Genomic DNA, 16,957 nt, shown 5'->3' on the forward strand with positions numbered 1-16,957 from the left:
TGCAACAACATCAGTCTTTGTGCTGACCTGGAGACGTGAAACTACTGAAACTGTCTACTGATGGCTACAACTAGCCTTACAATTGCTATTGGTAGAGCAGCAGTGTCTGGGACATCCAAAGCTATATAACAAAATCGAAAGCCTTCTGTCAGAAAGATTACAATATAAATGAAAGACAAATGGAAAAGGTTACAATAAACAAACTGGAAAAATACCAGGTAAAAGGGAAAACATGGGATAAAGAGATACTTATCATGACTAAAGTAAGTTTTAAAGAATGGATAAAAGTGAATAAATTATACATTTGTGGATCTTACTGCTAGCTTCTCCACCAAAAGACCTCCTACAGAAGTATTAGGACTCATTGTTCCAAAACATTATTTGGGGGACCTGACAAGTTAGTTATAAGTGCATATGTTATAATTCTAGATAAACTGATTAGTGTATAAAAACACACAGGAGGATCCATTAAAAGTACTTGCAAAAACCACATACATAGAACATTTTTTTAAAGGAATATTTATTTTCAGTTCCATTTAAACAACCCACTTTTATAACACATACTAAAATCTTTAGGAAACATTCTAAGAAATTTCAGGATTATAGCCACAGGGATGAATTAAATGCATTTCAGTTCTGCAGATTAAAATACAGAATATTTTTGCGTCATTCTGCATTTTATTTTGTTGCTGCCTTTTGGTATGCTTTACATTAAAAATACATGATTGACACTCTTTATACCAGTAAGCCTTTTTATTGAAAAAAAAATATTATTGCATTAAACTACATTCCCAGGAATATCTCGAATAACCTAAAAAAAACATCGCATTGCATGTACAATAGTGCAATTCACTTAGCTACTGTATAATATAAAACATTTTATACAGAGAATACAAAACCAAATTACTAGTTTACATATTATACTTGCCAGAGTATTATCCAGTTTTAAATATAAACTTAACACTTTCAAAATCAATATGGTCAAATGTCATTTTTATGCAAATCTGCACAATAAATATACATGTTAAATGTATTCCAGAAGTGTCTCAGTTACAAAAAAAACCCTAAAACCCAAAACAAAACAAATAAACCCCTTTTGTTATTGAAATTTTGCAGTGTGGGTGACCTGTTTCCTCAGATTATATTTCAAGAATATACAATCAAGATAAAATAGATTATTAATTTGGAGTGTATATATCGCTGCCATTAGGATATATGTAACTTTTTAATAAATTAGTCTAAATAAAATAAAAATTGCAGCACGGCTCCATACATCAGGCTCAGTTATGATTTTAATAGTAATGATACATATTTGAAGTACTTTACTGATGAAAAAGTACTACGGCAGTGGGTAGAGCAAATATATCATCTCAAGTGTGCTGATAATTTTGTTACATTTCTCCAAGAAAATCCCATCTGTGTACTAAGAACAATATTGAACATTCCCTTTGTTGGTAGTAAATGATTGCTGTTTTGCTGCTGTGCTACTTCTGCTCCTTTTTAATCTCTCTTTTTTTTCTACCAATGCACCTCAAAATCCTAATTCCCACTGTTCCAAGAGTTAAATTTAATCTTTATTGTGTGTTCATTATCTTGCCTTGTTGGTATATGCAGTGATGTATGGACATCCTATGATTTGGTTTCCTCCTAGAATCTCATTGTATTCTGCACACTTTAAGGGAAACACATATAACTTTTCCATAAATGACCTATGTTGTAGGAAATTGTTAATTTCAATTGGTCAAGTTTCTTGCCATAGGAATTTCTACAATATTAACATTGCCTGTAAGAAGCAGGGATACAAAATGTGTGTAAACACATTAAAGATGAGATTATCCTATTATTTCTTCCACTCCACTTTTTTCTGTTGGTGTCATCTACTTAGGATTCAAATGAACACTTTTATACAATGAGAACAGTTGTTTTTTCTTTAATAGAAATGGAACTGGACCCATAAATTTATAAGTTTGTAGGGCTGGAAATGCATCTTTTAGGCTGGTATTAGCTCTGAATTCATGGTGATGGGTGTTAGTTTCTTCTAGGGCACAGACTGACCTGCTCCTTTAAAATGTCCAATGCAGAGTGTTTCTATGAATTATAACTAATGTTTCCAAGCAGTCCATTGAGTGAGAGATCTCCATCTGAGCAAGCAAGTACTAATTTTCAGAAGTGTTAAGTCACATTCAATAAAATATGTTTGATTCTCAGAAAATAAATTTTCAAAAGTATGGAAATTCAATGTAAATTCACTGGGAAGACTTTCAGCCAAAAACAGAAGTAAAAATTTTAACACTGTGGAAATACTTAGTTTTCACATCTTCCCCAAATAAAATGCTTTACTTCCTTAATTCTGAAGCAATTATTTCAATTTAAAAAGTTCCCTTCAATTAAAATGCGAAAATCAAAACATAAAGATGAGTAACTCCAAAATAGCATGAATCCATTTTGTTAATTAAATTAATAAATCACCTGGGAATCCAACCAAAAGATATTTGAGGGTGCTGGTATCACCATACTTTTTCAAGATACAATGTTTTGCTTCTGCTCAGTCTATAGATTTTTTCCTGACAGTTTTTATTTGATGGCTAAAATTTTAAGCGTCCGAAGAAACTTTAACTTTGAAAATGAAGAGCAAACCAAGCAGTCACAATATTAAGACATTTGAAAAGTTTTGCATGATACCAGTTTATGCTGAAGCAGTTGCTTTTAGAAATTAAAACAATTCCATTTCATTACAATGGATCAATCTAGTTTAATTAAAACAAAGTTAGAAAATTGGCCTTAAGTCGTATTCTAAACACTGAACTTAATTGGAATTAGATTTCTCAGTTTCTTCAGATAGCTGAATGTAATGGAATAAAAGCCTCTGAAAGTTTTAAAATCTGTTTTATATCAATTCTGAAAGATACATTATTAATTGTGCACTACATTATTGCAAATGAATTAAAATTATTTCAAACATTTCTAATCCAAACAAACAGGTAATATCTGTCAGACACTGTCCAATTATACTGGGAAGCATACCTGCAGTCTAGTCATAATCATGAGCTTAATTTCATGATAAATATCCCATGTTGAGTTAGAAACATTATAAAAATTGTCAAAATGTGTCATTCAAAGAGATACCGAAGCCCAAACTTATTTCCAGATACACAGTTATTACTAGCAATTTCAACCACACACTACCCTGAAGGTTGGATACATGCATTCAAAAATTGCAGATTCGGAACTTCAATTTGTTTGTTGAAAGTTTGGGAAGCCATGCGTGAATCTAGACTATTTGTTTAGATTCAATGCACCTTGAAATGCTGAGAACTGTGGCGTGGTTGTCATGAGACTTGACCTAGAGAGTCTGCTTCTGCTCAGAATTCTGCTTTTTCATTTTTATGAATATCAGCATGATTTTATAGGACCAGTGAATTGTTCATGTTGTTTGTGAAAGGGTGAAAACATATTTATACCTTCTTTGGGCAAGACTCTCCCACAAATCAGAGCTCTGTCTGGCAGGAAAGAATGTGTCAGTCTTGGCCAAGGACGTCTGAGGTTCAAGCCCAGCACCAGCTGACTGGTACTTTTGGGCTGCTGCAGCCCACCCCTAGCATACCCATGATACAGCTGCCGGCAGGCAGCGTCAAAGAACTTAGCTTCATCCTCTTCTTCCCTTTGTCTTTGTGGATGCTTGGCTCAGGGAGAAAAGTAGCAGTCTGCTTATGCCAGCACAGAGCCCCCCCCCACTAAGGGAATTTTTTGTTACATACTTGTGGCCGGACAGCAGTCCCTTTAAACTATCCAAGTGACCTATCACAGAGATAAAAACACTAAAGTATCTTTGAGATGGTGTTGTGACCCTTGTCTTCTAGTGTTAATGCATCACCCGTCACTCTGAAACTCCTAAATTTTTTTTGGACAGGGGAAAGAACCAGTGACTTCTCGTCCCAGATGCCTTCTTTTTTGTTCTAGTATGAAATATTTTAAACAGACCAAATACTGTGCCATCACATATAAACACTCAGAAAATCAAGACTTCAATGTGTGCCAAGATTGTTTTTCCTTAAATTGTGCTACTTTAAATCATTCATTAGTATTGATATCTTGGTCCCATTGTATCTGTATTCTGTGGTGCTATTTCTACCACCAGTCACATACCTTGCTTCAGGTGGTCTTTCCAAACCTTCTACAGAATGACACTCGCTGGACCCAAACCTCCTTGTGACAGTATCATAAAAAGCTTTAAAAAAGCTTTTGCTTACTGATATAAGAACTAAATCAACATCTGTATACTGTCAGCCAGAACATGGACCTTAAAAAATATTTGCCATTGTCCTCTCAGCAAAACAGTAAATTTCTCCTCAGACATGTGACTGAACACCGAATAATTTATATTATTCAAACTTGGGTTTGGAGCCATGATATAATAATTTGGGCTAGTTTAAATAGCTGGAAACACTGAAAACTTCTTTTATTGTGGGAAACTGTTGGGTCTGGCTAGAGCAAGAATGGTGATGAGGCTCTTGCCCTTGGAATAATGGATGAACTATGGGATTTGGATGTATAGGAGAAGGTATGGCTGCATTCAGGTGTGGTGTAAATAAGGTTGGGATATAGGCAGTGTGTGGCAGTGTGGGGAAGGTCAGTGGGGAAGGGTGGAGAGGGGTGGCAGACACCAAGTGCAGTGGGTGTCCTGTCAGCAGAGCAGGGTGAGTGGGAATGAAGGCTGGTGCTAAAGGCGAAAGTGATATGGGTGCAAATTGTGCCTGAGTGAGAGGGTGGAGGTGCGTCAGGGAGAGATGGCTGCCGTGGGGATGTACAGATGCTGAGATAGCAAAGTGTTGCAACAGCGTGTGGTGGATGGTGGTGACAGTAGCATGTTGCTGAGCAGGAAGGGCAGGAACTGCTGGTGTCTCAGAGGAGGCAGCTGGTCCTGGGGCAGGCAAAACTTTCAGGTGTTTTGCCAGAAGCTGTTTCTGCATATGTTGCTGGGCTTGCAGCTGCAACAACCTGTATTTGTCAACTTCCTCTGGTGAAAATGTGACAGGCTGCTGCGTTAGAGGAGGGGAAGTGGATTGACTGTACACTTCTGGGTCACTTACTGTGTCATCATACTTCTGCATAGCATTGTCGCAAAGAGAGTCTGAACTGCCTTCTGCCAAGTTCAAGTCCATGTTTATATCATGTAGTTCTTCTTTGGTCTCTGTTGAATCACCAACAACAGAATATCTATTAGAGGGAAAAGCACCAGGGAAATCATTTGGTACCGAGTCACAGCTTTGTATAAAGGGTTGCACTTCACTAATGAAGAGATTGGATTGTTCCTTTATTGCTGTGTTCCTTTTTATGCTTGGGCTCTGATAGCCTGTTCCTATTTGAATGATGTCGTTAAAAAGACAATGATCATAATCAGTGCCTGTTGAAAGAGCAACACTAGTTATCTCTGAGGCTTCAAAGTTGTTTTTCTTCACACTGGTTTCAAACGAATTGATTTCATTATGCCCCATGTCATTTTTACCTATGCTTAGCAGTTTCTCTGGCAAAGGTAACATTGCACTGTCATCTACTGATGCTGAAAACTGAATAGCAAAGTGACTTTGTGGGTGATCCTTTAGTTCAACCCCACAAGTGTTTGAAAATCTCTCTAAATTGTGCATTTTTTCCTGGGTTTTCTTGGACTGCACTCTTTCTAAAAGTAACTTGGCTGTCAGTGACTTTCTTTTACCACATATGTCTTTTGCCAGGCTTTCAGAAGGGCAGGTGGCAAAGCTTTTTGACTGACCATTCACATTCAGAACACTGTAATGTGCAGTTTCAGCTTTTCGTGGTTTGGTGTTAGGACCTCTTTCTGTGCCCTCTTTTGTTTTGTTGTCACAGTTAATTTCTTTTGAGAAGGATGCTGAACTGCTGCCTCTTGATAGTCTGCTACTAGATGATCTTTCGCTGCTTCTTGAATCTCTAGTGGAACAGCTTCTGGAGTTATGGTAGCTTCTAATTCTATGCACTTTACTAAAACGCCAATGTCTATGTCTGCTGTGTTTAGATCTGTCTCTGTGTTGAAAAACTTTATGTCTTGAACATCTTTGATATTTAATTGTGCCCCTCTGTGTGCAGTTTCTTGTTCTGTGGCTTCTACAATGACAAAGAGAATCCTTGTCTGTATTATCAGAAGTGAAAATACACTTGTGCTTTCTGTGTTTACATTTGTGCCTTGCAGCTGTCTTGGCTTTTCTTTTACAACAAAAAAGCAAATGATTTCTGTTGTGATTGTTCGATGTGGGACTCGAGTAGCTCATGTAGCTACTTGTACTGCTGGCTGAAGTGTCAGAATAGCTGGAATGTCTGTCAAAGGAGGACTTTTGAGGAGACAGGAATCTCCAGCATCTCATATAACTTCCACATCCTTCATTTTCTGAATATCTGCTGCTTGAACTGAACTTATAGCTAAGGAAACTTCCACTAGAGTCTTTTCCACTGTCACTTATGTCACTGCTGCAGCTGGACACATCTTGAATGGATCTGCAGTCACTTCGGTTTTCGCGTTTTTCCTTAGAATAAATAACACGACATTTTGCAGCTTTAGACTTTTTAATCCTAGACATAAAAGCAGAAAAGGAAATGCTTTCATTTCTAATGTTATGTTTTTTTCTTTCACAGTTATGAAAATGATGCTTTAAAGGTCTTCTCAGTGTTGTTGTATGAAGATTTTTTTCTATCACATAATCCTGTTTTGAGACATCAAGGTAAGCAGGCACTTTGGGTATATTTTCATTCAAATAATCTGCAATGTATTTTTGACCATTTTCATTCATTTCTTTCCCTATGTCTGAGTCAGCTTTTTTCCTGGCCTTTCTTGGATGTAGGGAAACTTTCATCTTCTTTGGTTTCAACAACTGATTATCTTGTTCATTTGACATTTGCTTGTGTTTTATTAAACCTGAGGCTTCATTTTCATCTGCAGTCTTATTTATAGAGTGCTCTTTACAGCTTGCTTTTTTTGTTTCATGCTGTTTACCATCTCTGTGATTTAAAGAGAGTCTGAAGTCAAAATACAATGGATTACAGCCATATGAAATACAGGGCTCGGTTTTTGTAAACAAAAGTAATTCTGTGGGCCACTGCAGAGCAGTGGTGCCATCTTTGCTCACTACATGGAGGAAAGGCAACGTCTGGGGCTTAACCTCCTTAACCACGGTCTCCATTGGAAGTGTTTCCATATTACCACTTGTGGTTTTTGAACTCTCCAAAGATCTTTCTCGTTTTACCATCCCAGGACTGGGATTAATGTTGCTTGTACATGCCATCTGAGGTTCTGGCTGTTGTGGGCGCTCAGGTAACTGGTCAGACAAGTGGGCATTGCTGTGCTTGTAGGTGTTTGGCTGTGTAGAAAAATCGCTAGCTTGGCGTGAAGGTGAAATGAAAGTTTCTAACAATTGCTCAGGTTCTTTTAATTTGCTCTCTTGCTCTGTTTCTCTTATTGAACCAGAAAAATCCGAATTTGAAAGCCTTATTTTGCCTTTGGAAAATGAAGGATGAACACTGACCTTTTCTTCTAATTCTCTATCACTAATTTTATAATATTCCTTCACAATTTGTGGTTTTGCAGCTACGTGACTTGATGAACTGTTATCTAAATCCATTAGGTCTTGTGTGATCAATGGCCCTTTATCTAAGCTTGCTTTCACGTCCTCCTCCAAAACTGTGCCAGAACAACAGCCCTCAGGAGCTTGTTTTGGTTTAGGGTTGGGGGATTCACTACAATCATTTCCTTCTTCAGAGTTCTCACTGAAGACTGATGCCGAGGACTCAAGTTTCAAAGGGACTTTTTTAGAGAATGAGAAAGACACTCCTGCCCTTTGAGAAGTATTGGTGCTATCTGGAAACAGTTGTGAGACTTGATTTCCAAGTACATGGGGTCTTTCAGCAGAGGACTGATGGCTGCTTATGATAAGCTGCTGTTTCTCTAGTACGCTGCTGGAGAAACCTTGTCGTTCACTCATGGCGATTCTTTGAGAACTGGCTGGGAACTTGTTTCCCTTGTAGAGGAAAATGCCATCTGGTGATTGCTGCTTTTCCACGACTAATCTGGGGGCTTTAAGCAATGGTCCATTCCCAGTGATGCTGTAAAGTAATTAAAAAAAAAGAAAGCTGTATTGAGTAACCAAGCTAAAACATAACTCACATTTGACTATGTGTGTCTGGTAAAGAAGGCTGTCACTCATACTGTTGGGAGGGAAAACTAAGTTTCTAAAGTTTTTAAAGGGTAAATGTGCAGTCTAGCCTTGAGCTTGGGCAAGACAGTCTTTACATAGAGGAAACAATATGATTGGAAGTTAGCTCATGAATGCTATTTTTCAGAGTTATGGCCATGTACATCCCGAATAAACAATATTGTCTTTACTCTAAATTTATATCAAGAATAACGTGGTCTGTGGTAAATCTTGGTTTTCTGGGAGGCCACGGCAAAGGAAATTGTGCCTTGTTCAGAATGAGATGCTTCCACCTGGACCATCTGCAGAACTAAACTCTATAACAGAAAAGGCAGATTCTGCTTGCTTGGGAGGGAGGGGTATGTATGATTTTTTAAGAGTAGATTTCTATTTTATCTTTATATTATTGCACATTAAATAACTTAATGGAATATTCAAAGAGATACTGATGCTAAAAGAATCACTGAATATAAGTAAAGGACACAAGGGGGATTTCCTTCAATATTAATGGCAACTGCAGTCCTCTCATGAAAAACCATTTGACTGACTTTGCCATATTTTGTCTTTCTGTATTGTGCTTTCATTAATTAAAGGTTTTGTCTTGCCAAAACTTCTCAGATGTTAAACCTGTGTTTTGATTTTCTTGTACTTAAAAAAAAAAATCAACTTGTTCTAAGGCCTTAAAAAACACGGTAAATAGTTGATTTCTTGCAATAGATAATTGATTGAGATTGGAATTACCCTTGCCATTTTCCATTAGAGACAGACAAATATAGCCACCATACAAATGTTATTCCCAGTAATATTTTAAACATGCATTTAATTAGATCGATTATCTACATTTGCTGTCAATGCAGTACTACTGTACACTTAACACGAAAAAATATGGAACCAGTTTCAGTAAAGATTTTGATTAAAAATTAGAAAATATTCTATTTATATGTCAGTAAATTATGACTGCCAGATCTGCATAATAGCTATCTCTAAATAGGCTAGCATGTTTTAGAAATGCTATAAAAATGCATTGATCTTCAGCAGTGAGAGCAACATAAAGACTCCCTGGAGCAGGGTCAGCTTGGAGAATATATATGCATTTCTGAGAATGTATTTGCATTTGGCACAAATTTGGCATTAGGAGATACAAATTCACCTCTAGTTGTACATCAAACAGGAATTATCTCTTGGAGAAGGCATGTAAAGAGATCCTTTTCAAAGTCTCCTTGGAACATCAAAATAAAGCTACATTTTCACTTTTTCTGAGCACAAGATTAACAGTAATTTTGTTGTCAGATTGTATTAGCTTCTTGTAAGTAACTCTGTTGGAACCTGAGACACAGTACTCAAGGACAATAACAAATGTGTGCACGTGTGTAGACTTTGGCTTAGAAAGACTGAATTTCTGTCTTGCCTGAGTAACTGGGAACGCTACTACTTTGCCAAGATCACAGCTCTAAGCCACCCCTGAACCTATTTGTCATTACAAACAGGAATAGCAAGCACTGTCTTTCCAGGCTCCTTATAAAGGACTATGGACTTCTGGCTCTCTCTAAAAGCAAACCTACTTTTTCTTTCTCAGTCTCACTCTTCAGGCTTTCCTGTTTTCAGCAACCTTATTGGTCTGTCTGAGACTACGTCTTCAAGTGCATGGGCACAAAGGCATCTTCCGACAGGCAGTTACATTTCTTTCAGTAGATTTGTACGAAAATGGAGTTGTAACCATAAAAGTGATAAATTAGCACTAAACTGTTACATTTCAGGAGATTACTGAAAAGCAATTACATAGGCCAAAATGAGTGTATAATAAACTCTGAATGTTATTATTTCCAGGGTACACTAGGCTTGATATGAATTTAAAAAGATGCCAGTTTAATTATCTACTTAACTCCTTATGGTCATAGATTAACATAAAATATTGGTCTGGTGGCAATCTGTTCTACTGAATCATTCACTGTCATTAAACAAAACAGATTTCTCCTATGTAAATGTTTATTAGTGCAAACTTTGTACTATATCTTGGTAGTCATCAATAGAGCTAACAGTATTGAGCAAACTTAACTCAGTTAATTACTTGGTTTTCATTCACCTAATGATACTTCCCTTACGGTACAGAGAAACTGTGAGAATAATCTCAGTATACTAAAATTAGTGAAAATGATTCACAGACTAACTACAGATGCTCCAAAAGTTGTTTTTCCTCCCCTGTTCATTTATTATCAAATGATTAAACAGTTATACTGATCTTTTCTGGTCAGCTTCAATAAGGCAAAAAGGTGATAGTATAAAATCATCTTCAAACCACTTATTTCAGAAGAGATGAGATTAACTAGCCACAGGAGAGAAAAACACAAATCTTCAAATAGAAAGTAATTAATTCAGAGGCTTTCAATTTTATGGTTTGCAGAACAGGAACATTTGGAGTTGAGGAGAGCAGAAAGCAGGGTACTGTATACAAAATCTCTATACATTACAGAGTGTAGGAGTAAAAATATGGAGATTTCTTCTGGGGCTGAGGAAAAAGGGCATTAAAATGTAATATAAATTTTAAATACTTGCCATTCTGACTGCTTCCGTAACTCCGCAAGCTGGTGTAGACGCTTGAGTGCTTTTTCCTGTTTCTTCTCATCTTTCCATGACTTTGAAGCCACATTTCGAGCAAATTCCCTTTGTTTTAAATCTTTCAATCTCTGCGTGAAAAGAACAAAAAGAGAAGGCATTAAATACATACATAGCAGATGCATATCCTCATGCTCAATTTATTTCCTTTTGCTGAAGTTAGTATCTAAATTGAGAGTAAAAATATACTTAAAATACTGTCATCCTAAGAAGTGATTGAAATTGTTATTTCTGCCAGCAATGTGATTGTGCCATCACTATTTAACTAATATATATCCACATACAAAAGACATTTTTTTAATTTCTTATGAATATACAAATCTTCTCTCCTGTACAAATACATACACAAAACTGGACTCCTTTTAATGTAATCAAAATTCTCCTATTTAATTCAGTCAGTTGGAATTTAATCTGTAGGGGTATACTGAAATATAAATAAGCTCATGTGTAATACATTTTATAGATCTCTATACTTATACATGTATGCGCAGATGTATGTGTGTTTTTGTGTTGGTTTTACAGCTTTCAAGACTGCGTTTGTTTTTAAAAGGACAGAACTACTGCCTGAAATATTTGTTCAGGAAACTCTTTTATGTTCATTTTCACAATTTTTTTATCTCCTTAAACATCTATAAATCAGGTAAATCCTGCTGGAGAGTGCAAAATTCCTTGCCTTTATTACATGTTTATCATCTGGTTTTGCACTGCTGATAGTATAAGGAAAACCTAAGGAGAAGAAAACACAAACCAAAAAGTGTCAGAAACATCCTCTGCAAAAACAAAAAGTGATGCTATCTTGGTTTTGAGTTCACTGTGCTCTCTAGCACTCAGCAGGTCGTGTCCAACCTTACAACTTCCTGGTTCAGGTCCACATTTCCATGCTCTGTGGCAGAAATGCCTTCCACCCTTCACCATCTTTCCTGCCGTAAAAAAGCAGTGTGTGGTTGCTTTATATTATCTAAAAAGATGTCAGCTTCTTTTTTCTCTCCAGTGAAAATGAAGTCATCCAGTTAGTGACAATGACATAATACACCACAGAGCCATGGAAGAACCCTTAGTGGAAACAAGCCATGTAGGGTCCACGACTATGTTCTGTGAAGAGTGCTGGAAACCTGTAGTGAGTATTTCCCACCACTGTCACATCAGTTGTCCTTCAAATACAGGATTTTTTTAAAAGCCAGATAACATCCATGAGGGAAAAAATAAATGCTGGGAGAGTAAGAGCACAAGTTTCTTGTTTGCTCTCAGTTTTCTGAATCCCAAGACAAATGCCTTGGAGCACTAATCTGGAGGTAGGAAGAGATAAGCTACCCATCAGTCAGCTGCTCAGGGAGCTTCAGAGCTGGCTCTCGACCATCCTGATGTCTCTGCACAGGCAAACTCCCTTGGATGAGGCCAGAAAAGCAGTTGCTCAGGGAACTGGTGCATCACCAGCTGGCAAGAACCAACCTGCTGCCTGGTGTCTGTTCAAAGTTTAACTGTATTCATTGGAAATATTTACTATCTGTCAAATCTGTGTGCTTCTCCAGAAAGTTTCTGTCAGCTCCAACATCTAGTACTTCACTGCAGTAGGCTCTGAAACAGGAGAGCTGCAAAGTCCTCTTTAAAGCTCTTATGTTTCAATTCCTTGGAAAGAACTGGTGGATCCACCACATTTTTAGCTTTTTCCTGTCCCCTTACATGCCTGTGCTCACTGTTCACTTGCTTCTTGCCAGGACAGTCAATAACAGTCTTGCCATTCCCCCAACCTCATTCCTGTTAATTTACAGTGAAATGTAATGAATATGTAGGACTACGTTACTTATGGTCGAAGGAAGAAGCTGTTTAAATAATGTTAAAGGCAAAGCTGTAAAAGAAATCAGAGAATCTTCCAAGAATGAATCCACACTTTCTGTCAGTTAAGTCATATTTACAAGAGTGTAAAGATTTTTAAGCAGTAAAGATCCTATCCTTCAAAGAAAGACATTGGTAGTCTTGAGTCTTATTAACATCTTCAATGTGAAGAAAGGGCAAAGAGACACATTTGAGAAATGTCCTTTAGTACTGCTTTCTACGTTTTAGCTGTCACCGTGAGCTATTCAGTATCACACATAAGGCGTTCATGAGGAAAACCAGAGACAGTTTCTATCTGTCAAGGAAATAAAGAACAATGTGAAAGCTGGTACTATGGAGCGCAGGCACTGGAAAGCAATGCCATTTCAGTTCTTTGACAGTTAGGATGATAAACAAAGCAAATGGACCAACACTAAGAATAGAAGTTCTAGCAGTATTTTTTTGCTCTCTAATGGCATATGGCATGAGTCAAGGAAGTAGAGAAAAGAATAAAAAGAAAATAGATAAGTATAGCAGAGGACTCATAAACTGCAGATGAAATCCCAGATGACAAAAGCATCTACAGTCTAAGCAGATAAAGGGCTCTCCCTGCATATCCCATCATCAAAACTAAAAAGCTACACTGCCAGAGCGCCAGTTTGAAATCATAATGAAATTTGTCAGCTGTGTTGGATAGACCATGGGACTGCCTGCTGAACCTGCAAAGCCATGGTTTTCCTCACTAATAACCCGTGCCAGCCTCCTGGCAGACACACAAATATTATCTGCAGGTGGTACACAATAGCATGCAACTGAGCAGGTACCTGAATGACAACCCTAAGCTCAGCAGGTGTGCTTGAAAATCAGCATCACTTTACACAGCAATTGCATTTTTCACGTAATTAGGTACTTAACTGGGCATCCAAATAGAGGCACGTGTAATAAATTATGATTTATTTAATAGCAATCTTGTGTTCCATCCTTCACCTGCTACAAATTATATTTCATTTTTAGACTCGTGTTCTATTCTTCCTCTGGTTTTCATGCACACGTCCGTGTGGACACTGCCACATCTAAAATTAACCCATCCCTTTTTTATAAAAGCCCACACAGAGTATTAAAAAAATACAAAACCATAATCACTGTTAAGGAAAGATTTATTTATATAAGCAGGTCTGAGTCATCAGTTCCTCTAAGACCTACAAAAAAACTGCTGAATCTGTTCTTTTCCTCCTGAACTTTGGTATGAATCACCAGGAGTTCCAAATGAGTGAATTGAGTTGCATCTTCAATACCTACTCTTGCTAGATATAAAATATCAGTGCATAAATACCTGTACTTTATCAATTTCTGTCTATTCTTAATGTTGGGTTGTTGTTGTGGTTTTTTTTAAAATTGAATTGTCACTTTTTTTGTAGCTAGTACTTGATTTTCAGTGACCTGTGAGCACCTGTAGCATACTCATCACTGGCTGCACTTGCAGTATCAAGGTTACTTACTTTCCAGAGCTATAAATGTAATTTCTACTTCTTCCTGTGCAGGTCCCCCCTTGGGGACAAGTGTACCCCATCCTTAGAGAGCAAGCCTGGTGATGTGGAGTCCAATCTATGGTCAAACAACACAAAGTTTTGTTCCTCACAACAGGTTCGGAGCCAGGTATTTATTTGCTGGCTCTTCCTACTCCTTTCCTCATCATTCCCTGTAGTACAAATGACAGAGGAAAACACTACCTGTGCACCTGTACAGCCACTGGAAAGTAATAAGCACTTTTAGGGATCTAATCACCCTTTCATAAAGCAGCTGCCTAAATCAAGTGGGATAAAGTGAGATATAACAATACCTCCTTGTTTTCATTGCGTAAAGAGAGTAGTAAGGCTGGCTATTTCAGATGTAGACTTTTGATAGAGAAAATTGGTACTATCAGTACATTTTCATTGCTACAGATAGTATTCATGTCTACAGGTTGCATACAGAGTTCTTTCTATCGCTGTACTTTTGGCATATGTAATAGAAAGAAAATTGAGGAAGATATTTGGGGTCTTTTTTTATAAGCCATTGATAAGAGTCCACAGAATTTTTTCATATCTGTATTTCCCTGTCAGTTTTGCCACTACACATTCTCCAGAGGGTCTCTAGCTTCAGGGACCATTTTCTCTGTATTGCTCCGTCATTCACTCTCTCAACTTGAGGACTGGGGAAACACAGAACTAGGGGAGAGCGTTACTGCTTCTTTCGAGCATTCGGTTTCAAGCAAATGAGGGGCCGCGTTTGTCCCATTATATAGATCTGCCTGGGGTTCTCAGTATCACTCCTTCAAATGCTGGGGTAAATAACTGTTACTGCAAATATACCGAGAAGTAAATTGTGTCTTTATTCACAGTAGAATAACTGCATTGATGTAAACAGAAGGCAGCTTTGTAAAAAAAATTCCATGCATTGTTAGAAAATGACACGTTAGTATGAGTGGTCTTGTTTGAGCTAAAGTAGAATTAGTTTTCTAACTTTTCACCTAAGCCTTATCTCAGCATTTTCTGAAAGTTAACTGCATGTTTTTCAGGCAGAGTTTTTATCTAGAAGTGATAACATGGGACACTGGTACACAAGAAGGCCATCCCTTATGCTTATTCCTGGAGAAACCGAGAGCCCCTCGAGCTGCTGGAATGCTGTATGTCAAAAGGACAAAAAAGGGTCGCACCTGCAGGGACGAGCAGACAGGACAGGTGACCCCAAATTCACCAAAAGAGTATTCCATTCCATATACGTCATACTTTACATAAAACTGAGGGATCACTAGGGTGAAAGTCTCTTCTTTGATGACTGGCATCCAATACAGCCATCATCAGCCTTTTTGTTCCTGATCCCAGATATGTGTGTTCCTGAATCCAACTCCTGAATTCAGCTCCCTCTTGCCACGAAGTCCTGGTGGTCACCTGTGGTGACGTAGTCATCTGGGAAGGGGAGGACGGGGGCAATTTTGTATATTTGCATCCATTCTATTATTTTCTTACTAACAGTATTTTTTTTATTATTATTATTGCCTCTTTAAAGCTGTTCTGGTTTTAGTGTCCAATCCACAAGCCTCTTTCTCTCATTTCCTTTTCCTCTTTCCCTGGGAGGCAGGGGACTTGGTTCACAACTGCTCACGTTTAACTGCTGATCATGCTAGGCCGGGGCTAAACTGTAATAATAAGTTAAACAATTTTTTCACTTACATTCCTGCCTTTTTTTCAGAATATCATTCACAATGCTCCCCTCCCCTAAACGGCCATAATTTTGTAATGCATTGCAGCCCCAGATAAAAATATAGCAAGTACCTCTCCTTTCTTTCTGAACATCAGGTGTATGTTTCCTGTCATATGTAGACAGCTTTCTCTGAACCAAAGTCCATAAACTAATGTGAGTGAGTGTCTAATTGGATTTAAAGATTTATTTCCACTTTGTGGAAAAGCTTCTTAATTAAGCTCTAAATAAATTCACCGTAAAAGGGTTAAATGAGGAAAAAAAATGGACATAAATTTCAGTATTTATTCTTTTGCCCATAATCCTAACATTAGAACCAATCACATTATTAGTAAAATGAAGTCACACAGCAAACCATCAAATGAGAAGGATTATTACTGAAGAACATAACTAGACTTCATGCCTGAAGCTTACGGTACTAAATCTCTAAGTGAAAGGGAGGAAACGGCAAGGAAGGAACTTGCTTTTACTGCAGTAAACAAAAATCTTAAAAATAAATTGGAATGGCTATTGCATACAGGAATTCATCATGAAAAATGAAGTTCAAAAACTAGCTGATAAATTTTCATTTGTTTTACCCATAAATAACTACAGATCAGTTTGAAATGTATGACAGTAATAATTTTTTGAGTAGCTTCTAATACGTCAACTTTAACAGATTCAATATTGTTACTGGGAGAAAATAGGAAGACAGAAAGAAAATATCCTGTTATGACAGGGTTATGAAATTAGATGGAAGTGGGAGGGGGCAAAAGCCAGTCCTCAGACAAGCCCTAGAGAATCTGTCTATCAGTGAATGAGATGTTGGTGACAGATCCAGAGAAGGACAAATGACAGATGGCTGTTTGAAGGGCTTGTTGCATGTCTTCATAGAAACTCCTGTTAAATCTGTATAGAGAGATGGTCTGATCTAGTGCAATGGGACTTCATGCCAGAACGCATCAAGACCTACTAGTGCTTTCCTGTGTCTTTTCAGTGAGAGCTTCTTACTGTTCAGCCAGATCTGCAAATACTCCCACTAATTAAACTGATTTCATCCATTGCTGGATGAAAGTACATTTGTTTGTACTGCTCATAGGAATACTCCAAGTAAA

At 37.5% G+C, this 16,957-nt stretch overlaps 1 protein-coding gene across 1 annotated transcript in view; it reads right to left on the reverse strand.

Moving 5' to 3' along the window:
• Positions 1-535: 535 nt before the first annotated feature.
• ZNF804B (zinc finger protein 804B) overlaps positions 536-16,957 on the reverse strand; it is a 228,009-nt gene continuing 211,587 nt past the window's right edge. The window contains 2 exon segments of the mRNA XM_054060574.1: positions 536-8,109; positions 10,752-10,882. Coding sequence (XP_053916549.1) covers positions 4,425-8,109; positions 10,752-10,882 — 3,816 coding nt within the window. The 3' untranslated portion in view covers positions 536-4,424.

The sequence above is a fragment of the Cuculus canorus genome, chromosome 2, assembly GCF_017976375.1.
Source record: "Cuculus canorus isolate bCucCan1 chromosome 2, bCucCan1.pri, whole genome shotgun sequence".
NCBI lineage: Eukaryota > Metazoa > Chordata > Aves > Cuculiformes > Cuculidae > Cuculus > Cuculus canorus.